The following is a 23,094-nucleotide window of genomic DNA, read 5'->3' as shown; positions in this document are numbered from 1 at the left end:
AAAAAAAAAAAAAAAAAAAAAAAAAAAAAAAAAAAAAAAAAAAAAAAAAAAACTACTTGCCATTAGCTTGAGATAAGCTATACCAAATACCGACGCATAATTATACGAATCAAATGTTTATCCACCTGATTGATATCACAATATTCTTCACCAAGTGTTTGTTGTCCTGACCCAGTTGTTAACACATAATACAGCATTTGTCCGAGAAGCTTTGTCTGCAATGGAAAAAATGGGATTTCAATATCCTTCTAAAACTGCCGAATAAAGTTACTTTAAAATCATGTAAATGTAAGAAAAGTTCCCAATAATTCCTGAGCTCTTCTGCAGTGAAATGAATTAAGGAAAACAGCCAGGTATAATGGGACCTAAATAATGCCTTAACTAGAAAAGCTGAACATGCTCTACTAACACCAACTCCTTTTCCCTTGTTTAAGCATCATCAAGGTGCAGAATAGGAACAAATTGCAGCAAGTCTAACCCTTCAAATCTAATAAGCGAAAATACATATTTTAGAAATGGAAAGTAAACAAAGCAAGAACTAACCTCACTCTGATATGCCACAGCAAGTCGAGCGCCTATAATGAAGAGAAAATAAAGGTTGGACAAAATAAAACCAAAGAAAACTCATCCTTAATTCATAACATAGGAATATGTACTTAAATGCCAGTCCTTAATTACAAATTACAGCGGAATTATCCCTACGGCAAGAACTCAAGCAATACAATCAGAAAGTATAATAAAGAAGAGAAAAGCAAGTATAGCCTAGACGAATAAACAGAAAATTGAAGCCAGAAATTCCAAATTCGAAGAACAAGAGCTGAGAAAGCATAACAATCAAATTGGAAATGAAACAAAGAAGGTAAAGGTTCAAGAGTCGGCGTAGCAGACCAAAGAGGTGGCGGAAAGCGTCGCGACAGGCGTCATAAACAAAAGAGGCGTACTGATCGTCCTTCTCTGCAGCTCGCATGATCTCCGGCTGAGCAGCAAGAGGAAAACGGTGAGGACCGCCGGGGTGGGAGTGGGAGGGACCTGCTACTGAGCTGGGACCTGAGTCCCCTGAAACGGAGGCTTCCAGTTCTGAAACCATGGCCAAAAACAAAGCAAGTAATGAATGAATGAAGCTAACGATTCGAATTCCTACTCCCGAGAGAACTCAAACCCATCGGGAGAGAGTGAATTGAATGCCGGAAATAGACGAAGGGAATTGGCCAGGTCCTTCGCGACGTCGTTTCGTTTGACGTTAGGGGAAAAATTATAATTATTTTTTTTGTATTTTTTAATTAGATGATTAGGTGTTAAAATTGATCGGATCTCATAATCCACCATGGGACGAGTACCCTCTGTGGCACACGGTCTCATATTTGACTATGATACTATTTGGTAACAACAATTGCCCGCAAATATTGTATACTTTGGTTTCCACGTCCTTACAAGAATGTTCATCTCCAACCCCACCCGTCCTTTGGTCCAGCGTTTTGGTAGCCCACCGCCAAGTATCTAACTCTGATACCGTTTATAACACTCAGCCCACAATCAGTAAATATTGTACACTTAAAGTTGATTTTAAAATTGGATAAAGGTTTAATTGTTTCCCTCTTTCTTTTTTGGCTTATGTTTTATTCTGCTTTTACAACAAAATTAAAAATAGAAATTAAATAATTGATGTCCCCATAAATCTATGCTCATAAGAATGCAAATATATTTGCGATAGCATTCGTTTGGTGGAAAAACATCTCTTATCTCTCAGGCGAAGCAACAACACCAAACCGTCACCGGAAGAGCGATAAGAACCAGTATCGTCATGGCGGCGGCAGCAGCAGTACCGTCCACTACTTCCACCACCGCCGTCCACATTCGCCGAAGCAACTTCCTCTCTCCGACCTCAAAAACCACCGCTATATTCTTCAACTACATCACTTCACTCCCAAAGCCGCTCAAATTCAGCGTCAGAAACTCCAACGACTCATCGGCGGAGACTGTCACAACGGACACGGCGAGTGAGCCGGAACCTGAAAGCTCACTCAAGGCCTCCGATGGATCGTCGTCTCTGATTTCGGCTCTCAACGTCGAACGAGCCCTCCGTGGAATTCGTAATGTTTCAACCCGAGTCTCTCTGTCCATTCCAGATTTCTCAACTTCGCTTAAATTCCTATGAAAAATTTTTCTGGTAATGCAGCAATTACAGACGTGAATCACTACGGAAGACTCGGACTCCGAAGAGGATGTCCATATGATCAGGTAATTTGATTTAATTCAATCAAATCGCTAAAAGAAACCCTAACTCTTCGATAATCATACCAACCACGGTTGGCCCTAATTCGCTCCAGGTTCCGATTGCGTACAACATCAAAGTTGAAGAACTAAAGAGCCAGGGATTAGAGGAAGAAGAACTCAGCCAAAAACTCGAACTCCTAAAAGTCGGTAGAAAACAACAACAACAATGCCCTAAATTAAATTCCGAGATTGGATTATAACTGTAAGTAATTTTGAGGTATGATTTACAGGAATCTTACACGATATTGTCATCTGTTGAAGAGAGAAGAATGTACGATTGGAGCTTGTCCAGAATCGGAGAACCAGAAAAATATACGTGGCCGTTCGAGGCCGATATAACTCAGATTCAAACTCAATTGCCGCCGCCGAAGGTAATCTCCATTTCCATTTCCCCTCAAATCTCACCGCAATAAACTTCTAAAACAATGTCTGTTTTGATCGGCGATGAATGTAGGAACCGGAAGACGAAGGACCGACGAGATTGGTGGGTTACTTCTTCTTAGGGTGGTTCGTTCTGTCCGTCGTGTTATCTATTGCTCTGAATTTGTAGATTCGCCATTAACGGTATCTGTATAAACACAAGAACGGAAACCCCGCCAGTGATTTGAACCGAAGGAACTCGGATCATGGGCCCATTATAATATTGGGCCTTCTTAACTGTAAGTTGAGCCCATAAAGTTGTGTCTATTCGTAGGCCCGTTGGAAAAAATGACTTTATGAATAGTTTCAAATTTCATTTCGAATATAATATATAACTATTTGAGTTATGTTCAAATTGGTGAAAAAAATAATGGTATACTACATTGCAAGACTTTAACTTAAATCGAGCAGATTCGATAATTAAGTTACATGGTCTAATGAACAAAAATAAAATATTGATAATCTTTAAAAAAAGCAATCACGATACTCAACCACGTTGTCATAATCATTTTGAAAATACCCAGATAAAAGTTTTTAGAGTGAGCATATGACTAGTACGCTTTTTGGTTGGTGCGTATAAAAGAAACCAATTTGATAGTAAGAACAAGGCTGATATGGCTTAGAATTAGACACGTTAAGTTCTCAAAGTACCTGTGTAGTGACCAACAATTTTTTTTGGTCGGTGCTTGTAAAAGAAAAAGTAGTATTTTCAAAGGTCATTTAACTCACGGGGACGGAAGTTTAAAGATTAAAAAAAAAAAGAATCTTCCAACTCGAGAGAGAACAAGGTGCGTAAGGTCTTCCGACCTATCATGGCTTCTTACTTACCTTGTTTAAGGTTAGCTGTCTTCCATTACCTGTCTTCTTTATTGGCACCACACAACATGTCTGTACCATTTCTAGTGTGTTTCCTCCCCATTTTTCTTATTGTACAATGTGAATTACATTACCAATTTCTTTCCCTATGCCTTTTTTTTTCTCTATAAATTTTTAAACTTTGTAATATTGTCTCGTAAATCGGAAAATTATTCCCATTGACTTTACCCTTCTTCGGGGTCAGTAAAATTTTAGGTTCGATGGTAACTTAACGTTCGACAAATCCTATACATCAACGCGCTGAGTTCCCCTGTGACAGTAAAAAGTTAAATTTGATTATGTTGATTTGGTTAGGGTAAGTGTGAAATTGTGGAAGTTGGGCCAAATTTTTGTAATGATTGGGTCCATATTGTCCAAAATAAATAAATAAATAAATAAAATTTATAATATTAAAAGATATTAAAACGAAATTTAAAATTTTAAAAAGAAAAAAAAAAAAAAAAAAAAAAAGTCTAAGTTTGCTATAATGGCTTCTCCAAAGTAATCATTTTTTGTGTTCAATTCCCATTTTGAATCGATATGGTTTGAAATTTGGTGCAGGTAGGTGGTTTTGTTTATGGGAGGGGCAAATTGGTCAAATTTCTTTTGATTTTTTAATTACCGAATTTCAACCGAATCACTTATCTTAAAATTTTCAACTTCTAATCCATACGACAAAAACCTAACCAATTACTTCAAATGTTTTGTCTTCCAATTACATTTGGGGATAAAAAAATAATTTTGTTTTTTTTTTTCTTTTCGTTCTTCTTGTTGCTGTTTTCAACCGTCATCCAAATCCACTGTTATTATATATTGTCTGCTTCGACTCGTTATGTATCGTCGTCAGGGAGAGGTTTCCAAACCTTAAAGAATGTTTCGTTCTTCTCACCACCGATGTGGGAGCTCAACGTCCTCTTTGACACCCCGCTTGGTGTCTAGCTCTAATACCATTTGTAACAGTTCAAGCTCACCATTAGCAAATACTGTCAACTTTAGCCTGTTACGTATCACTATAAACTTCATGATTTTGAAACACTTCAAGGGAGTGGTTTCACACTGAATGTTTCATCCCCTTCTCCAACCAATATGAGATCTCATAATTCACCCATCTTGGAGACTCAGTGTCATCACTGGCGCATCGCATGATGTCTAGCTCTGATACCGTTTCTAACAGTTCAAACTCACCGGTATCAGATATTATTTGCTTTGTCCCGTTACGTATCATCGTCAATCTCGAGGTTTCCACACCCTAATGAATGTTTCATTCCACTCTCCAACCGATATGAAATCTCATAACAAAAAGACATGAAAAGTAAGTTTGATTCCTTATTAAACGAACATATAATAGAAGGACACCTAATAAATCTGGAGAGACATCGTAATGATTTGATACATAGCTTTATGATAATGGGTTTTAATAATAATAGTCAAAGGCTAACTCCCATCTATTTTACTTAGAGAAACAAAATGAGATGACAAATCAATCATGGGTCCCATGAAATCCAAGCAATCAATTGGTAATTTGATCGATAAGAAGCCCATTATGGACTAAAATTCCATGAAACTAACCAATCTTTACACTAATTCAATGCCCCATATCTCTCTTTTATCAAACCATATCCATTTTGAGTTCGAATTCGATCATCGTTCTTAACGTTTTACGATTTTATTCTAAGGATTTCAAAGAATTTTAACCAAATCTAGAATAAGAATAAGATTTTGAACGAGAAAAGTGGTTTAGGCAGAAGGAATCCGACAACTTTGTTCAACAAAAGATAAAAAGGGCAATCTGAAATCCATAATTAAAAGAAAACCTGATCTTATTATTCTCTAATGTAAGCAACGTTTCAACTTTTTCTAGCAAACTTTTTAAATGGAAGGTTTAGATTCTCATACATATGTATTTATTATACTAAAAAATAATTTTATTTTTTAAAAATTTAATATTATTAATATTGAAGGCGTGGGCCAATTTTTTAATTATATAAATATTTATGACCTTATTAAATAAAAAATTACTTTTTTTTTTTAATCAAAAATTTTCTTTTTGAAAAATAATTTTTTATTACTTTTTGTTGGGAGATTACTAATTTATTAAATATGAATTAACTTTTTAACTGTTTGAGAAAAAAATAAAATAAAAAAATAAAAAAAGGTTTTAATTTTTTAAATGTTTTTGGCAACTTTTATAAAGGTGTAATGCATGCCTCGGATTCTCGTGTGGGATTGGCGTTATGTTATAAAAGAGGAAATAAAATAATAATAATAAATTAAAAGGGTATTTTGGTAAATAGACCAACACAAGTGGACATGGAAATACTAGTTTTGGCCGTTCTCTCATCTTTTGTATGTGGCCTTTTCCATCCGAATGCCTCACCCATTGCCATGCCCTTACCTTTATTCCCACTTTTGTCCCTTCACTATTTGTCCCTTTTGTATTTACATTTATTTATATATATATATATATCCTTTTTTTAAAATGATATTTTCCCTATGAAAAATGATTTTATTTTTTAAATTCGGAGTGTTTATCGTATAAATTAATGTAAATTTTAAATGCAATATTTCATCATTTCTGTAAATAAAATGTCTGCGATCTAAATTTTATATTAATAAATAATATTTGAATTTGAGAGTATGATATTATTACGTGGTTAAATTTTAAATAATTAATTTTTTTATTTTTTTATTAAAAGTTATTAAAATACTTTAATTTTAGATTTTAAATTTATTTAGCAATCAAACTTAATAATTTTTTCGCAATCAAATAATTGAAAATTATTAGTATAATAATCAAATTGAAGATTAATAATATAGGTTATAATTCAAAAAATTAAATAGGGTATAATAAAGTAAATATATTTACAAATCTTATATAATTAAGATAAATCATTAATAGAAACAATAACAAAAAAAAAAAAGTAATTCATGGAATATGTATAAAAATGGAATGATTTTATTAATTATAGTTTATTATTATTAATTTTAATTGAATGAGTTAATTATCCGTTTTAATTAACTATTAATTGACTATAAATAATCATGTAGTTAGTTATAATAATTGAAAATCAACTTTATTTTTATGGCCAATTAACTAACCCTACTTAAATTAATTAATGATTTAATTAAATAATTAGTTATATTAATTTTGGTAAATCTTCACAATAAAATGCCCTTGGCTTTGAATACATAATCAACGGTTATCAATGACCCGTTACATCCGTTACAATTATTTATTATTATTATTATTATTTTGTAATTTTCTTGTTGGTTGGCTTTCCCCCTCTCACTTATAATAATAATTCAACTTAATTATTAATTAATCATAAGATAAATAAATTTATTGAAATTTCAATATATATACTTGTAGAAAAATAAAATTAAAAAAATGGAATATTAGGATTATTTATTGTTCAAACATGGAGCATCTAATCTATCTATTGAGCGTATTTGTGTTCGATTTTCCTCGCACTATCTATCAAAATTCTGTGGCCCAAATAAATCAATTAAATTAAATATTCCAAAAATAAAATAGATTTTGTTCATTTTAAATGAGGTGTATATGTACGGTTTGGATTCACCCTAATATTTATGAATTTATAGAGCCTAAATAATTCAATTTTAATTTATATTTAATTACACGTCATCTCCCTTAGTAATAAATATATAATATTTATTTTTTAATATTCAACAAACTAAATAAAAAATAATATTAAATAAGATTGTTGGCTAGACAAGTGTATATAGTTGAAATGTCGTATTTTCTATGATGTAATAATTATAAATAAAATATTAATATATATGATTTTAAATTTGGTTAAAAGCCAATTCGATGTGGATTAAAAAAAAAAAGGAAATACGTGGCGTGTGTTCACTGGTCAAATCCAACTATGACGGCATAACCAAATCTAAAGTATAAAAGAAAAAGTAAAGTAAAAAAAGCCATTGTTTTGGGATTCTTTTTTATTTTCCTTTTGCTATTATATAATTTAAATCTTAAATTCTTCCTTACCCAAATCACATTCGAACATTAGTGTTATTTTAAATTATATTAACACGTCAACTTAAATATAACTCAATAAAAAAGTTTACATATCATCGTCGGTCTTAATTCTTTAAAAAAATATTTTGATACTATTCATAATAGTCTAAGCATACTACGGGTAGATATGTCAAAGTAAAAGTAATAAAATTAAAAATATTTATTAATTGAGTAGGACTGTGGGAGTGGCAGACAGAGATGTCGATAGGATCAGAACTTAAACAAGATATGAAGGTAAGATGACGTCATATAACATTATAAATTAAATTAAATAAAAAATAAGAGGGGGAAAAGAAAAACATTATTCATCTTCCAGCCGCTATTTAAAACGTATGTGTTCCTAAAACATTACCAGTAGTGACCCAATTCAGAAAATCCAAAAAAGAAAAAAAAAAGAAAAAAAGGAAATCCCAACATTCATTATTGATAACCTTCCCCCTTTCCTCAGCCGCGAAATCGACCCCTCAAAAAAGGAAAAGAGATCCTCCTCTTTCCGCCGGCGATGATGATTGCTTGCCTGGATCGGTTTGTAACGGACACCGATTCCCGCCGCCCACACGACGGCTCTTCCCTGTGCAAAGCTTTAGAGCTTCAACTACAAGGCGGCGTCACTACCGACTCCCGGGACATCGGTTTAGCCGGTAAGGATTTCGGTGGGCTACATTCCATTACGCCCTTGGCCTTAGTGAAACCCACCGGTGCTGATGACGTGGCGAAGGTGGTGAAATCAGCCGTACAGTCGTCGAATCTAACGGTAGCAGCTCGAGGGAACGGGCACTCGATCAACGGCCAAGCGATGGCAGATCGAGGCTTGGTTGTTGACATGACGGCGATGGAGAATCATTTCCATGTCGTCTTGAATAATGGGCTGTCGTACGTCGACGTGTCGGGAGGGGCATTATGGGAAGATGTATTGAAACGCTGCGTTTCAGATTACGGATTAGCTCCTAGGTCATGGACGGATTACCTTAGCTTAACCGTCGGTGGGACTTTGTCGAACGCCGGCGTGAGTGGACAGACGTTCCGGTACGGCCCACAAATATCCAACGTCGCGGAATTGGAAGTGGTGACCGGAACCGGCGACACTCTAATTTGCTCCGAAATGGAAAATTCTGAATTGTTCTTCAGCGTTCTGGGTGGGTTGGGCCAGTTCGGTATCATCACAAAAGCTCGCGTCTTGCTTCAGCCAGCTCCGGATATGGTAATTTCCAACCAGAAATTTAACCGCTTTTCGGTTAATAACTGAACGAGCGACACATTTACGTTACGTAATTAATTTGGTTTTAATTTAATTAAATTTCTGATTAGGTGAGATGGATTAGATTGGTTTATGCCGAGTTCGAAAGCTTCACACGTGATGCGGAATCGTTGGTACGGCGGCCGGAAGGAGATTCGTTTGATTACGTGGAAGGATTTGTTTTTTCCAACAACGACGACCCATTAACCGGAAGATCGACAGTGCCGTTAGACTCCGACGCCGTTTTCGACAAAGCTCATTTACCGGAAACCGCCGGTTCGGTTCTCTACTGCTTAGAAGTAGCGGTTCACTACCGGAACAACGACCAAGGCGCAACCGTGGACACGGTAAACAAAATAATAATAATGATATTTTTATAATTACGTAATGATGAGAGATATTGGGGGATTTGTGACCGTCGGATTTGGGAGGATCTGTGGGGACGGGTATGTAATGTTTATAGAGACACGCACACGTATAATTGTCGTAAAAAAAATGACTGGGTTTGTGACCTTAGTGAAGAAGGAGTGGGGAGTGGGAGTGGGTCCCAGGTGGTCGGATTTAGTAATTTAATTGAATTAAAAAGAAATAAATAGAAATTGCAGCGGCGGAGAGTGAAAAGGTCAAAACCGGTTATGGGGGGGCTGAGTCATTAATTTTAAAATTTTATTCTTTTTGGTCATTATTATCCAAACCATAAACCGACGACCTTTCCTTTATTGTTTTAAAATTATAAATATTATGAGGCTGTTATTTAATTTTAGAAAATAAATAAAAAAAGAAAAGAAAACTGACAATACGATATAATGTATCTTCCATTGGATTTTCTGACAGTGGTCTCCTCCCATAAATGTCCAGAGTATCTATTATTCCTAATTACGAGGATGCCATTCGTTTTTTTTATTTCCAATTTAATGTTTTTCTTAATTACTGGGGTAGATTGGTAAATTGACTAGGAGATGTCGGGGTTAGAATCGTAAAATGGAGAGGGGAAGGGAGCGTTTTGTAAAAAAACACTGATCATTTGAGATTTTGCTGGTCCCCATAGGTTTACAGAAGTGGCCAAAAAGCCATCCTTTTCTGGAATCTGTAAATCATCATGAGTGGGCATGTCGTTTTGCTTTGGCGGGAATTGACGGGAATGCCCCTGGTGTTAATTTTAGTGTTTTTTGGGGGCCTGTTTTGGCAGGAGGTTCACAGGTTGCTGACCGGGCTTGGGTATATAAAGCCACTGAGATTCCAGGTGGACGTCAGCTACATACAATTTCTGTCACGTGTGAAGCGTGCGGAAGAGGAAGCAATCGCCAATGGCGTTTGGGATACACCTCATCCTTGGCTTAACCTCTTCGTGTCCAAATCTGACATCTCTGATTTTGATCGTGTGGTCTTTAAGTCCCTCCTTCAAAATGGGGTCGGTGGGCCCATGCTCGTTTACCCTCTACTGCGTAGCAGGTAATACTTTTCTTTTTAATTATTATTATTATTAAAATGCTATTTAAGCTACAAATGCTTACTGCCACGTAATAGTTGGCCAAATGTCCAGGTGGGTGCTAAACGACGACGTTTTTCACGAACTGTATCTGCGTGGACACGTGTTGTCCACATGGGCCTGGGGGGATGGGGGATGGGGATGGGAAATGGGCCCAAAACGATGACGTTGAGGCTTAAACCTTAAGTCACCTGAGCCCTTCAATCTGATTTGCTGACCAAATTTCTGAACCATTTGGATTGGGTGGTTAGGATTTGAAATAGGTCAAACAGCTCTATAACACACGTGTCACCTCACTCCTCACACGTGCGATGCACAAATATATTTAAATACTCCGATTAACGTTGTTTGTTTGTTATTTATTTATTTTTTAAAAAATAATAAATAAAGAAAAGACACTTTAGCGTTTTGGGAAAGATAAGATAATAAGACATTAATAATTTAATATGAATAATAATGGAAGTATGTTTAAAGAATAGTGTACTTGCGGGACAAAGATATTGTGTCCGTCCCATGTTTTGGAATGTTAAAAAAAATTTTGAATATTGGTCGTAGGAGGGGCAAATTGGTCAATGCAAATATTACTTTTCTAGGAAAATGGGACCTTTTTTTTCTACATTTTTTTTTTCCTTTTTTTCCTTTTCCTAAGAGATAACTTTCACGACGTCTAATAGATGAGAAACAAAAGTGATGGAACTTTCAAGTCGATATATTTGCTATCTATATAACGACAAGGTTTTTTATTCGCCAACCTGGATATATTCATTAACACCATGGACCTAATCGAATTTCCCTAAATACCCTTCCCCTCGGTCCACTTAATTTCATCTCAATCTAAACCCTAAACTTGGTAATAATTGCAGGTGGGACTCTCGAACGTCGGTTGTGTTACCAGAAGGCGAGATATTCTATTTAGTAGCATTGTTGCGCTTCACTCCCCCGAACCCGAAACCTTCAATGGTTGACAAATTGGTGGAGCAGAACAGGGAAATTATTCGTCGATGCAAAGAGAATGATATCGACTTCAAACTCTATTTGCCACACTATCATTCGAGAGATGAGTGGAAGCTTCACTTTGGGAACCAATGGGGTAGATTTGTGGAGAGAAAAGCATTATTTGATCCAATGGCCATCCTTGCTCCAGGTCAAAAGATCTTCACGAGAATTCAACAACGCTCACATTAAGATGATTCTTTTGACCTCAAAACAACAATTATTAATTTTTTTTCTTCTTATTTTAACAAAAATCTAATATTGTTCGCTTCAAAAGCAAACTCAGCCCACAATTTGTAATGGTGGAGAATCAAGTCCAAACTTTACATGTTGTTTTCACTCGTAAAAAAAAACATCTTTTGAGGTCGAAAAAAAGAAACCCCAAAATTTGATCATTTGGGTTTTCGGGAAAGCAATAAATGATTGAAACCTTTTTGTTTTTTTAACTCAAATATGGAAAGCCATTCGACCGGGATAATATCGTCTTTTTCATAATCGAGACTATACGATTCTATAATATAAATTCATTAAAAACTAAGCCAAATCGAGCCAGATCGAGCAAGATCGAGAGTAAACCGAGTTTTAGGGTTTTGATATGGTTAAGAGGGGAATTAGTTGGAGTTTTGAATATGAAAAGAAGAGAAAGTGGGGAATGGGGCCAAAACGTTGGGTGTAGGGAGCAATTATAAGATTATGATTTCTTGTAAGGTGTACCCAACCAATAAGAGCTGCATGCAATTGCAAATCCCTTTTTCGATTATTGAGTCATGCACGAACGTGATTTAAACCATTTTTAGCTTCGAGTAAATTAAAATGGAGAAATCTAAAAAGGCGGAGTTAGTATGAGATTCGATCCAAATTTCCATGAAAAGCAGCCATTTCAGACTTTCGTGTCTCGAAAGTTCAAACATTTCTTTTCAAAAATTGTGGTAATCTTTGTATTATTGAAGGATCTTATCTCAATCGTTATTGGCGGTGGACATTTTTTCGAGTTTCGAATTCCAAGATTGATCTTATGACTATCTTTGCACAATGATCAGTACTTCCAATCCATTTTTGCTCATATACTGCAAGATCCCACATTGGTCGGAAAGAAAAAAAAAAAAACCACTTGTTATAAGGACGTGGAAACCTCTGCCCAGTAGAAAAGAACGAAACATTTCTTATAAGGAGTAGAAACTTCTCCTTAACAAACGCGTTTTAAAATCGTGAGGTTGACGACGATACGTAACAGGTCAAAGTGGACAATATCGGTTAACCGTGGTTTAGCTATTTTCGAAGGTGGCTTTGTTAAGATAAATCCATTGATCTTGGCCCATTTTCCTTTTGAAGTGGGCTGAAAATATGTGGTCCATATATATTTTGGGCCGCGACCTTTATAATTGGGCTTATGCTCGAAAAATTCTAAGGCCCACGTTTTTACCCTTCAAGTTGGGCCGGGCCGGAACTTGTAAAGTAGCTAAACTGAGAGATGACGTATATATTAAAAATATTTTATATCATTAAATATATAAGAAAATAAATTTAAATTTCGTTTGATTTTTAAGTACTATATTAATAAAAAAAATTGTGTTTATATAAAAATAGAAAATATAAATTAATGTATTTATCATAAATTCTCGTCTACAAATTAAATTAAATATTTTTAATGTAGTTATTATTTTTTATTATTTACTCTATTTTTTAGAAATAAGAATAATAATTAATATTAAGAAGCAATAAGAAAATAGAGAAAATGGGTTTAGGGTTTAAAAATGGAGTGGTCGGCCATTTGGGCTTATATGGGCTGAGAGTGAGAGTGAAAGAAGCGTGGAATTGGAAAAGATCGGCTGTGGGTCCCACGTGTTCCCTTTCTGGCCAGCCGTTGAATTGTCACACAAAAATAATTTTTTTTTTTAAGGAAGAAGAGTGAGGGTGGCTCATTCCGTAATTATTGTGTTCCTAAGCCCCTTTTTGGTAATTCCAACTTATTTATTACCCAACACATATTTGCTAGCGGTGAGCTTAGACCGTTACAAATGGTATTGGAGCCAGACACTGGATGATATGTCGGCGAGGAGGTTGAGCTTGGAAGAGAGTGGACATGAGGCAGTGTGCCAACAAATATGCTGGATCTCGAAGGAGGGTGGATTGGGAGTCCCACAACAAGGACATTGGCTCCAAAGGGGGTGGATTGTGAGTTCCCATATTGATTGAAGAAGAGAACGAAACATGAGGCGTTGTGTCAGCAAAGACGCTAGAATCTGAAAGAGGTGGATTGGGGGGTCCCACGTTGGCTTGAAAATGGAAAGTTCAAAAAAGACAATATCTACTAGCAGTGAGCTTGGACTGAACTGTCTTCTTTTAGCTCTCTATTAATAACCGAAGGTCGGGTCGGGCATATACTAAAAGGATCAATTTTGAAGCATGGGAAGGAAGTGTGTTTGTTAAATGGGATGCCTAAAATCAAACTCACTCACTCCTCTCCTCTCTCCATCACTCTTCTTATGGCCCCCATTCTGCTCCCATGCTCGTGTTATTTGGCCACCAAACCAATGACCTCGACGCTTATAGCCTCGATGTGCAAAACCCTTTATTCTTTTACGAGTAGGATTTCATACACTACAACGGTAGTAACCTAGTGCAAAGAGGTGATTTCCGACAAGCTCTACGTTTAATAAATAAAGTAAGTGTTTGTATATTATCTGTTTTAGTTCGTTACGTGTCATCATCAGCCTCATAGTTTTAAATCACGTCTATTAGGAAGAGGTTTCCACACCCTTATAGGAAATGAATCTCACAATCCACTTCTTTGGGGGTCAGCGTACTCGCTCACATATTGTTTGATGTCTAACTCTAATATCATTTGTAATAGCTAGTCCACTACTAGCAAATATTGTCCATTTTGGCTCATTATGCATCGTCCTTAGCCTTACGGTTTTAAAACGTGTATTCTAGAGAGAAGTTTTCACATCATTTTAATGAATGTTTCGTTCCCATCTACCACTGATGTGAATTTTACAAAAAGTATATGAATCGAACGTCATGAATGATCAATAATATAATGGAATATTTAAATTATTAATAGATACTTGTAGGTAAAAATATGATATGTTTACCGTGGTTAAAAAATGTAGTAAATATTTGAAGGTAAAAATTTCTGTATCTCTATGGCGGGAATGGGCAACGAAGAATTGACTTTGACTCGGGAGAGTGGGGGAAACGGCAAAGAATCCTGCCGTTCACACCAAATCTGTCCTTGAACCCCCAATCTTTTATCCATTTTTAGTGCAAATTATTGGCGCGTGTTTCTCAAATTCTGCCCCCACATTTTAAAATCCCATATCCCACGCGCAGAGTATCTTTCCGTTTTTTCTTTTTTAAAGATTTTTATAAAATTACAAATTTAATCTTTTACTTTTTCTTCGCATCGTATCTATTTTAATATTTAAATTTAAAAAATGGTGGAAGGGAGAAATTTAAAATTACTTAATAAAAATTTAAGTTAGATTTTATGTTTAATGAGAGTATAAATTTTAAATTTAAAAAAATAAAAAAAGTATTAAATATTTAAAAAAAAATTAAATTAATTTTAACTAACTTGGGGGAACAAAGAGAGTAATTTATTAAAACAGTGAGACGACGGCGTTTTGGGAAATAGGCTTAGAACTGGGACGTGTGTTCTTAGGAAGTCTCTTATAATTGTCTGTTTTGATTAAAGCACTTCCACATCTCTCTCTGTCGCTCATTCGTTGTTGTTGTTAAAAGTTGGGATTTCTGGGATTTTTACATCACCACTAGCAGCAGCACACACAAGCATCTCAGGTCCGATCAGATCCATTCAAATCTTCTCCTCTCTTTGTTTTCAATTTTTGTTTCCCATTTCATTCTCCTTCTTGATTTTGATTTTGATTTCCCCCCTCTTTGTGTTTGCGAGTTTGATTCTCCATCCAATTCGGGCTGTTGTCTTTTGTTGCTGGGTTGGGTTTCGTTTTAATCTTCCCCTTCTAGGGTTTCACTGCCTTTGGGGTTTGTTTCATTGCTTTAATTTTTGGAATTGGTTTTTTTTTTTTTTTTTTTTTTTTTTTTTTGGGTTTTGAGCGGGAATCGTACTTGGAGGAGGAAATGCGTGGGATCGTCAGTTAGGGTTCGTGTTTAAGACTTCGACCTTTGTGTCCAAGTGTATGACGATTTGGTGCTGCTTATGCTTCACCGTTGGAGAAGAAGACAAGAGGGAAGAGGAACTGAAGATTGGTGAAATGAAACCCATGTGTGAGGATGTTTTTGACAACCCGGATGACTCTGATCGCATTGTCCGAAATGGGGATGATTCTGAAGGGACTGACCCGCTTGCGATTGCTGTTGATGGGCCTGACCGCCACGATGCTGATCGACTGATATTGTTTGAGGATATGGACAGAGCAATGCACGATGACGGCGATGATGGTGCTCATTGGGATGATGACGTCGGCGGCGGCGGTGGGGCTATCAATCCTCGGAATTTTTCTTTTGGAATTCTGCATCAATCTGAGGGTGGGGAGAGTAGTAGAGCCTCGGCTTTGGCTTTGTCTTCTACAGTGGAGACTACTATTGAGGATCGCGATCGCGATGTCCACCATAAGCGCGCTAAAGTTCTCTCCAAATTCAAGTGAGTCAGCAGTAGACTGCTTGTAGATATGAATTCTGCTTAGGTTTCATGGGTTTGGCATTTTTCTTGGTTTTCATTTCCTCTTTTTCCCACTTTTAAGAAGAAGGGAAGTTGGTCTTTTTCTTGAATGCTTCTTTTTTATAGTATTTAGGACTAGATATTGTGGTGGGTTTAGGATAGAGATTGTCAGCGTTTATTTCATATGACGAATTCGCAGCGTTTTTGGTATTTAGCTGTCAATGCATGCTGTTCTTTGTTATTATTGTGTCGGTAGTCTCTAAATGGTTTGCTGCATGTTCGTTATATCGTATGATACTTTGTTTCCCGATTAATTGAAGCGGTATATTAATGAGGCCGTATGTTTTTACATCGACCTCGTCTGACCTCCATCTTTATTGTATTAGATCGTCCTCGTCTGACCTCCATCTTTATTGTATTAGACTGTTGGCATCTTTGTTATTGCAATTAGGAATCTTTTCTTGATTTCAAAATTGAAAATGGATTTCTTGCTGAATGATTCTTACCATTTTCTGGTTGCTTTATTGCTCTCTTTAGCTCGGTAACTTAACCAGTCGAATGATTTAGAAGTTCTTTCTCAGTAGTGTATAGTGATGCAAAATATGGAAAGTTAAGGATAAAGATTTAAGGAAACACTCCCAAGTGGTTCCTGGTTTGCATGATGAAGTATCTCAAGCTTTTAGGTTAAGTGGAGGATTTCAAATGGCTCCATTCTATATTTAACAGAAATCTAGGAATTCTAAGGAGATATCATACGTTTGCAAAGATGATATCTCAAAGTCTCTAGCAGTTGTGGATCTTCCAAGTGAGTCGTGACCTTGGAAAAGTTTCCTTTTCATTGAATAGGAAAGCATTTAGTTTTGGGGAATTCATTCTGTGGTTTCATTTTTCTGACAAAAGTTCTATAAAAATGGAAAGGAAAATTGTACTGCTTATTGTTTTTGAGTATCTTGTTTTTTCTTTTTCTTTTTGAAGTAACGAGTCATGTACAATGATAAGGTGTTCACATGCACATTGGTGTTCCAAGTACATGAGTTATTTGTACACAGAAATTCAAAGGTGCATCAAATTTCATTCATAATTTTTTTCTGCATTATGAGTAGTAGATCATAACTGCAATATTTTGCAAAAACTATTCTTGTAAATTGGTTTCAGGATATGCCCAAACAAGTCCTTAAATTTTCAAGCATTGTCAACCTTGGTTGTAATGATGACCACACTCCTTTGCTAACCTACTTTTAATACTGTACTTCCATTTCTAATTAAAATATGTCTTCATTAAGGTTTATCGTCAAGGGATGAGCATATTGGTAATTCAACCTGGTGGGTTATAGTCTTAGGAATCCGGAACCTCTTATGATTTGTTTTAGTCCTCAATATGATCCTTTGTTGGAAACTCGACTTTTACATTGTGGTTGATGATGCATCGTGTGATCTGTAGTGCAGAAAATCGTAAGCTCTGAGTTAAGGAAATAGTAATTATGCGCAGTATCATTCCGTATAATTCACATTCTGTCACTCGCTTAGATCTTGCAGAATAGCACAATATGCCAATCTAGTTTCCTATAACTTAAAAGTTAGACTAGTTGGAAAGTGCAAAATCCTAATGAATGCACTTGGCTTAATCTTGTGAGAAGTGTTATTCACCTTTAACCATTATTTTATATTCTTTCTTATATTCTTTTCTTTTCAATGTTCCCTAGTGAGTACTCCTTTGCAACTCCATGGCTATTGGGTGCTGGAAATCTTACAAGAGATCACGATTTTAGTCCTGGATCATCTTCAATTATGTCTAAGGGTGATTTTTTCAGTCATGGTTCTTCATCAAACAGAGTTAACAACGACGGAGATTTTGAATCTAGTTTTGGCAATGATGATGAGATAAATGAGAATGGGGCCTGTAAATTAGAGGGATCTGAAGTAAGAATAGATCTTACGGATGATTTATTGCATATGGTATGCATCTCCTGGATTTATGCTTACTTTCTTGCTCACCTTTTTTATTCTTTGAATTTCTTATTCACATGGAGTTATTTCATAATTGGTATCAGGTTTTCTCTTTCTTGGATCACATCAATCTTTGTCGAGCTGCTATAGTCTGCAGGCAGTGGCGAGCTGCTAGTGCTCATGAAGATTTCTGGAGGTGTTTGAATTTTGAAAATAGGAACATATCCATGGAACAGTGTAGGTTTTGTCTTTCAAGTAGTTCATTTGCTGATTTTTTCCTTCTATTTTCCATAGTAGTTGAGATGGTCTTAAGAATTTTGGTTGCCTCGTGGAAAGAGAGGTAATATATTGTGATGCACCTCCAACATGTAGGATACAGTATGCAAGTCTGGAATATCTTTAGTCAGTCGCCAGTCACGACGTGTTCTTATTGAAACCTAGGACTGTTACATATTTGGTTGCCTCTTGGAAAGCGTGGTAATGTATTATGATACAACTTGAACATGTAGAATCCAGTATTCAGGTCTGGGATGCCTCTAGTCACTCGTGTTGTAATACAAACCTAGGGCTGTTACATATTTGGAGCCTGTGTTGAGTACCCAATATGATTTTTCTCCCTCTAAATCTTTTAGACTAGATTTATACAATATAAAGGAAAAAACTTTTGCTCTGCTATTGTTAGCTTTTGCAATCTCTTTGATTTTTGAAAGGAGTTCTGGACATCATTGTAAAAGTATGATAGGTTGTGTAGTGACAAATCTCTGTAGTAGTCTTGTTGCCATTGCAATTTTCAATTGTATATTGTGTTTGACCTACTTTTGCCAATCACATTTTCTAGTATATATTTATCCAGTCACATTTCTGGGTCTCTATATTAACAGATATCCAATCATATTCTCTATGTTGCTTGATTTATATCTATTTAGTTAAGTGATTATAAATTGACTGCAGTTGAGGATATGTGTGGACGGTATCCTAATGCGACAGAGGTGAATATCTCTGGTGTACCTGCTGTTCACTTGCTTGCAATGAAAGCAGTTTTTTCTTTAAGGTAGTGATCATAGTTTTATTTTATGTTATTCTTTAATTTTCCTGATCGCAGATCTTTTTGCCGTGGCTTATTACTTTAATATTTTCTCAGAAATCTGGAGGTTTTAACTCTGGGGAGAGGACAACTGGGAGATACATTTTTCCATGCCCTGGCTGATTGCCATTTGTTGAAGAGCTTGACTGTCAACGATTCTACGCTAGTTAATGTTACACAAGAGATACCTATAAGCCACGATAGACTGCGTCATCTTCATCTTACTAAATGTCGTGTTATACGTATATCTGTCAGGTTGCTACTATCTGTGTATCTTAATACTAACTGTATTTAGTTGTTTGGATTTTTTCTATTTTTGGTCTAAAGCATGTTTTCTTGCAGATGTCCACAACTTGAAACATTGTCTTTGAAGCGCAGCAACATGGCACATGCTGGTCTTAGTTGCCCTCTTCTTCGTGACCTGGATATAGGCTCTTGCCACAAGCTCTCAGATGCTGCGATTCGCTCAGCAGCTATTTCGTGCCCACAATTGGAATCTCTTGATATGTCTAATTGTTCATGTGTTAGTGATGAGACATTACGTGAAATTGCTATGACCTGCCCGAATCTCCAGCTTCTGAATGCATCATACTGCCCAAATATATCTTTGGAGGTGACATATCTTTTAAGTGATATGTTTTAGTGAAAGTGATTGTTTTTCCCTTCAGATCTCCTTTTTTCCTGATACTTCAATTGTGTCTTCTTTTGAAGTCTGTAAGATTGACAATGCTGACCGTGCTTAAGCTTCACAGCTGTGAGGGCATCACATCAGCTTCAATGACTGCAATATCTAGTTGTTCTAGGTTGAAGGTCTGAAATTACCTATCTCATCTGTGTCTATTTTCTAGTTGTCTGAGGCTGTATTTGAATGAGTTGAAACGGATGGAGACTTATTGCAGGTTTTGGAGCTTGATAATTGCAGTCTGTTGACTTCTGTGTCACTGGATCTTCCTCGTTTGCAGAATATCAGACTTGTCCATTGCCGCAAGTATGCGTTTTTGTCTCCACAACTTTCATCTTTCATCACTTTTTTTCCTCGAGTTAAATCTGCTTTGTTTCCTTGTGTGCAGATTCTCTGATTTGAGTTTACAGAGTGTTAAATTATCATCCATTATGGTCTCTAATTGTCCTTCTCTTCACCGGATCAACATCACTTCCAATTTACTTCAAGTATGTTCTAATGGATCTTAAGGGTGTTCTTCCTTACTAATTTCACCTTATAGGGCTATAAAAGAATACTGGATTGTGTTTCTGAACTTGCAGAAATTAGTGTTGAAGAAACAAGAGAGCTTGGCCAAATTGGTTTTGCAGTGCCCTAGTCTACAAGATGTGGACCTCACAGATTGTGAATCTCTAACAAATTCTATTTGTGAGGTCTTTAGTGACGATGGTGGATGCCCGACGTTGAAATCACTTGTTCTAGATAACTGCGAGGTAAGTTGCTTTGTGCTACCCGTTTGTATCATGGTATTAGTGTTTGGGACTTAATAATTTGCAAATTATTTGGCTTGACTTTCCATTGATATCTAATGTGAACCTTTCTTTTGTTCAGAGTTTGACAGCCGTTCAATTCTGTAGCAGTTCTTTAGAAAGTCTTTCCCTTGTCGGTTGTCGGGCAGTCACTTCACTTGAACTTCAATGTCCTAATCTTGAACAAGTATCTCTAGATGGCTGTGATCATCTTGAAAGGGCATCATTTTCCCCTGTATGTGAAAACCGACGATTTCTGAACTTTTGTTGTCACTATAAATATTCTCCTAGTGTTTACGATTGAGTTTTCATCATCTTTTTTTTAAGGTTGGTCTGCGATCACTAAACCTGGGAATTTGTCCCAAATTGAATGAATTAAGACTTGAGGCCCCTCGTATGGATTTACTTGAGTTGAAAGGCTGTGGTGGATTGTCTGAGGCGGCCATCAATTGCCCTCGTCTAACATCGTTGGATGCTTCGTTTTGTTGGTTAGTTTGTTATGGGTCTTTGGACGATAGCTTCTGTTGGATGGATATAGTTTGGTGCTTATGTTATTAATTTCTTCTTTTTCCCTTGCAGCCTACTGAAAGACGAGTGCTTGTCTGCAACAACTGCCTCATGTCCACAGATTGAGTCGTTAATTCTGATGTCATGTTCTTCGGTTGGTTCAATGGGGCTTTACTCTCTTCAATGTCTTCCGAAGTTGGTTGTGCTTGATTTATCATATACATTTTTGACGAGCTTGCAGCCAGTCTTTGAGTCTTGTGCTCAACTCAAGGTACTTTATGATAGATATATAGCTTTCTAGGCAATTTAGTACTAGAACATTATAACGACCCTTTCTAATTGTCTCAAGAATTGATGCTTTTTTTCTTTGTATTCTTACTGAAGGTATTGAAACTACAAGCATGCAAGTATTTAACTGACTCATCGCTAGAACCTCTCTACAAGGAAGGTGCTCTTCCAGCTCTTCAGGAGTTAGATTTGTCTTACGCGATACTTTGTCAGTCTGCCATAGAAGAGCTTCTTGCTTGTTGCACACAGTTAACTCATGTGAGCTTAAATGGGTGCGTGAACATGCACGATCTAAATTGGGATTGTAGCATTAGGCAGCTTTCATCGTCGGGCACCACCCTTCCTCTTGGTCCGGCCACCATTGATGATATTGAGAAACCAGTTGCACAGCCAAACCGTTTGTTACAGAATCTTAATTGTGTAGGTTGTCAAAACATTAGGAAGGTTCTCATTCCTCCAGCCGCACGTTGTTTTCATTTATCATCGTTGAACCTATCTCTGTCTGCAAATCTCAAGGAAGTTGACGTTTCTTGTTACAACCTATGCTTTCTTAACTTGAGGTTATACTCTGCCCACCCGTTTGCTCTATTAACAGTTCTAGTTGATTTTTCTGTCGTTTCTGTGCTGAATAACCTGTTCTTGTGATCTAGTAATTGTTGCTCTCTGGAGGTTTTGAGACTCGACTGCCCGAGGCTGACCAGCCTCTTTCTCCTGGTATTTCTCTTTTTCCCTTCATGTAAGTTTTGGATGTTAATACTGACTAACATCTGAATAACCTTGAATGATGTTAAACTTCAAAAACTTAACAATGGAAGATAAAGAAAGAACTGGGATTTAAGGAGATGCATATGAATGATGTTAAACTTTCTGTGTTTTCCCAGTCCTGCAACATCGAGGAAGAAGCAGTCGAAGCTGCAATATCAAAATGTAGCATGCTCGAGACGTTAGATGTCCGCTCCTGTCTGAAGGTAGGCGGGGTGTCTTTCTTTCCCTCTTCGACATTGCTCGACAGTTTTGCATATTGTAACGTTAGTTTTGGCTGACCTTTAGAAATATATCTTTCACTGGCAGATCTCGCCAATTAGCATGGTACAACTGCGTGTCGCTTGCCCGAGTTTGAAGCGGATCTTCAGCAGTCTGTCTCCAACATGATTAGTTCTTCTCTTCCTTTCCTCCCACTCGTTGATTTCATGTCTTGGAGACGACTCGAGTTTTTTGTCACTTTATGTACATGATAGTCTTGAATTCTGCCGGCTTCCGTTTTGCTTGGGGTATATAGTTAGTTTATCTTAAAAAATAAGTTATCTTTTGTCAATATTTGGAACCTGCTAAGTTAGGCTTCCATCTTTAATTCAGTTTTGTAGTGTCGAAGTAAGAGATTTGAGGATCTTTTTAAGTCTCTATGGGTACGATCAATTTGTTCCTTAAAAAATGTTCTCATCAACACTTTCTTTGCAATTACAGTGAATAATTTCCATGGATTCGAGTAGGTTTAAACAAAACATTTGACTGACGTCTGTCCCCGCTGCTTGAATCTTACTTTTTCTACAACTGCGATGGCGACCAAGATTCCGTGGTGTCTCTTGCCTCGTGCTCTGTTCGTTTCTGTGCTTTCGATGGCGACCAACATTGATTTTGATATGTTTTGTATCTGTTGGTAGTGGTTTTGAGAGTATAGATTTGGGCTTTTCTTTGTGTAGGACTCAGAATTGAAGTCCAAAGGCGAATTTATAAGTATGGAATATATCTCCATTGATACGAGGTATTTTGGGAAATCTCAAAACAAAATCGTGGACAATATTAATCCTCTGTGGAGGTCCATAATTCTCAATAGGGAATAGGT

The 23,094-nt window shown here is 36.5% G+C and overlaps 4 protein-coding genes across 5 annotated transcripts in view; 3 read left to right on the top strand and 1 right to left on the bottom strand.

Moving 5' to 3' along the window:
- LOC111445857 (peroxisome biogenesis factor 10-like) overlaps positions 1-1,211 on the bottom strand; it is a 5,249-nt gene extending 4,038 nt beyond the window's left edge. The window contains exons 1-3 of the mRNA XM_023084376.1: positions 889-1,211; positions 544-575; positions 126-215 (exon numbers count right to left, since the gene is read on the bottom strand). Of these exons, the coding sequence (XP_022940144.1) occupies positions 126-215; positions 544-575; positions 889-1,087 (321 nt within the window). The 5' untranslated portion in view covers positions 1,088-1,211. The remainder of the gene's footprint in view (positions 1-125; positions 216-543; positions 576-888) is intronic.
- Positions 1,212-1,652: 441 nt separating this feature from the next.
- On the top strand, positions 1,653-3,028 carry LOC111445859 (NAD(P)H-quinone oxidoreductase subunit U, chloroplastic). The gene is made up of 5 exons (XM_023084379.1): positions 1,653-2,090; positions 2,177-2,238; positions 2,328-2,417; positions 2,505-2,645; positions 2,729-3,028. Exons 1-5 carry the CDS (start codon positions 1,802-1,804, stop codon positions 2,822-2,824), a joined length of 678 nt encoding a protein of 225 aa, XP_022940147.1. The 5' UTR covers positions 1,653-1,801; the 3' UTR covers positions 2,825-3,028.
- Positions 3,029-7,932: 4,904 nt separating this feature from the next.
- Positions 7,933-11,649, top strand: LOC111446693 (cytokinin dehydrogenase 7-like). Of its 2 annotated transcripts, none has more exons than XM_023085621.1 (4): positions 7,933-8,792; positions 8,900-9,175; positions 10,018-10,280; positions 10,372-10,675. In XM_023085621.1, the coding sequence occupies exons 1-4, from the start codon at positions 8,094-8,096 to the stop codon at positions 10,481-10,483; spliced, it is 1,350 nt and encodes a 449-aa protein (XP_022941389.1). In that variant the 5' UTR covers positions 7,933-8,093; the 3' UTR covers positions 10,484-10,675. The 2 variants fall into 2 exon arrangements, with proteins under 2 accessions (XP_022941389.1, XP_022941388.1); XM_023085620.1 differs by lacking the exon at positions 10,372-10,675 and adding an exon at positions 11,181-11,649 and having other exon boundaries at positions 7,934-8,792.
- A 3,344-nt stretch (positions 11,650-14,993) lies between these two features.
- LOC111446537 (F-box/LRR-repeat protein 15-like) lies at positions 14,994-22,748 on the top strand. Its single transcript, XM_023085385.1, has 17 exons — positions 14,994-15,937; positions 17,659-17,911; positions 18,007-18,139; positions 18,854-18,953; positions 19,044-19,241; positions 19,329-19,599; positions 19,698-19,796; positions 19,886-19,974; positions 20,057-20,156; positions 20,250-20,420; positions 20,539-20,691; positions 20,784-20,944; positions 21,036-21,234; positions 21,348-21,811; positions 21,902-21,965; positions 22,133-22,219; positions 22,323-22,748. The coding sequence occupies exons 1-17, from the start codon at positions 15,474-15,476 to the stop codon at positions 22,401-22,403; spliced, it is 3,087 nt and encodes a 1,028-aa protein (XP_022941153.1). The 5' UTR covers positions 14,994-15,473; the 3' UTR covers positions 22,404-22,748.
- Positions 22,749-23,094: the final 346 nt, after the last annotated feature.

This window comes from Cucurbita moschata, unplaced genomic scaffold (assembly GCF_002738365.1).
Source record: "Cucurbita moschata cultivar Rifu unplaced genomic scaffold, Cmos_1.0 Cmo_Scf00008, whole genome shotgun sequence".
In the NCBI taxonomy this organism is placed as follows: domain Eukaryota; kingdom Viridiplantae; phylum Streptophyta; class Magnoliopsida; order Cucurbitales; family Cucurbitaceae; genus Cucurbita; species Cucurbita moschata.
The sequence above is the reverse complement of the archived record's forward strand: the minus strand, read 5'-3'. Positions and strand labels throughout refer to the sequence as shown.

Bases quoted from the DNA above. Each gene is read 5' to 3' on its own strand.
- LOC111445859 (XM_023084379.1), top strand. From the start codon at position 1,802: ATGGCGGCGGCAGCAGCAGTACCGTCCACTACTTCCACCACCGCCGTC. The intron at 2,418-2,504 runs GTCGGTAGAAAA...TATGATTTACAG, and splicing joins AAAAACTCGAACTCCTAAAA to GAATCTTACACGATATTGTC. The intron at 2,646-2,728 runs GTAATCTCCATT...CGATGAATGTAG, and splicing joins CTCAATTGCCGCCGCCGAAG to GAACCGGAAGACGAAGGACC.
- LOC111446693 (XM_023085620.1), top strand. From the start codon at position 8,094: ATGATGATTGCTTGCCTGGATCGGTTTGTAACGGACACCGATTCCCGC. The intron at 8,793-8,899 runs GTAATTTCCAAC...ATTTCTGATTAG, and splicing joins TTCAGCCAGCTCCGGATATG to GTGAGATGGATTAGATTGGT. The intron at 10,281-11,180 runs GTAATACTTTTC...TAATAATTGCAG, and splicing joins TACCCTCTACTGCGTAGCAG to GTGGGACTCTCGAACGTCGG.
- LOC111446537 (XM_023085385.1), top strand. From the start codon at position 15,474: ATGACGATTTGGTGCTGCTTATGCTTCACCGTTGGAGAAGAAGACAAG. The intron at 20,945-21,035 runs GTTAGTTTGTTA...TTTCCCTTGCAG, and splicing joins TTGGATGCTTCGTTTTGTTG to CCTACTGAAAGACGAGTGCT. The intron at 22,220-22,322 runs GTAGGCGGGGTG...TTTCACTGGCAG, and splicing joins ATGTCCGCTCCTGTCTGAAG to ATCTCGCCAATTAGCATGGT.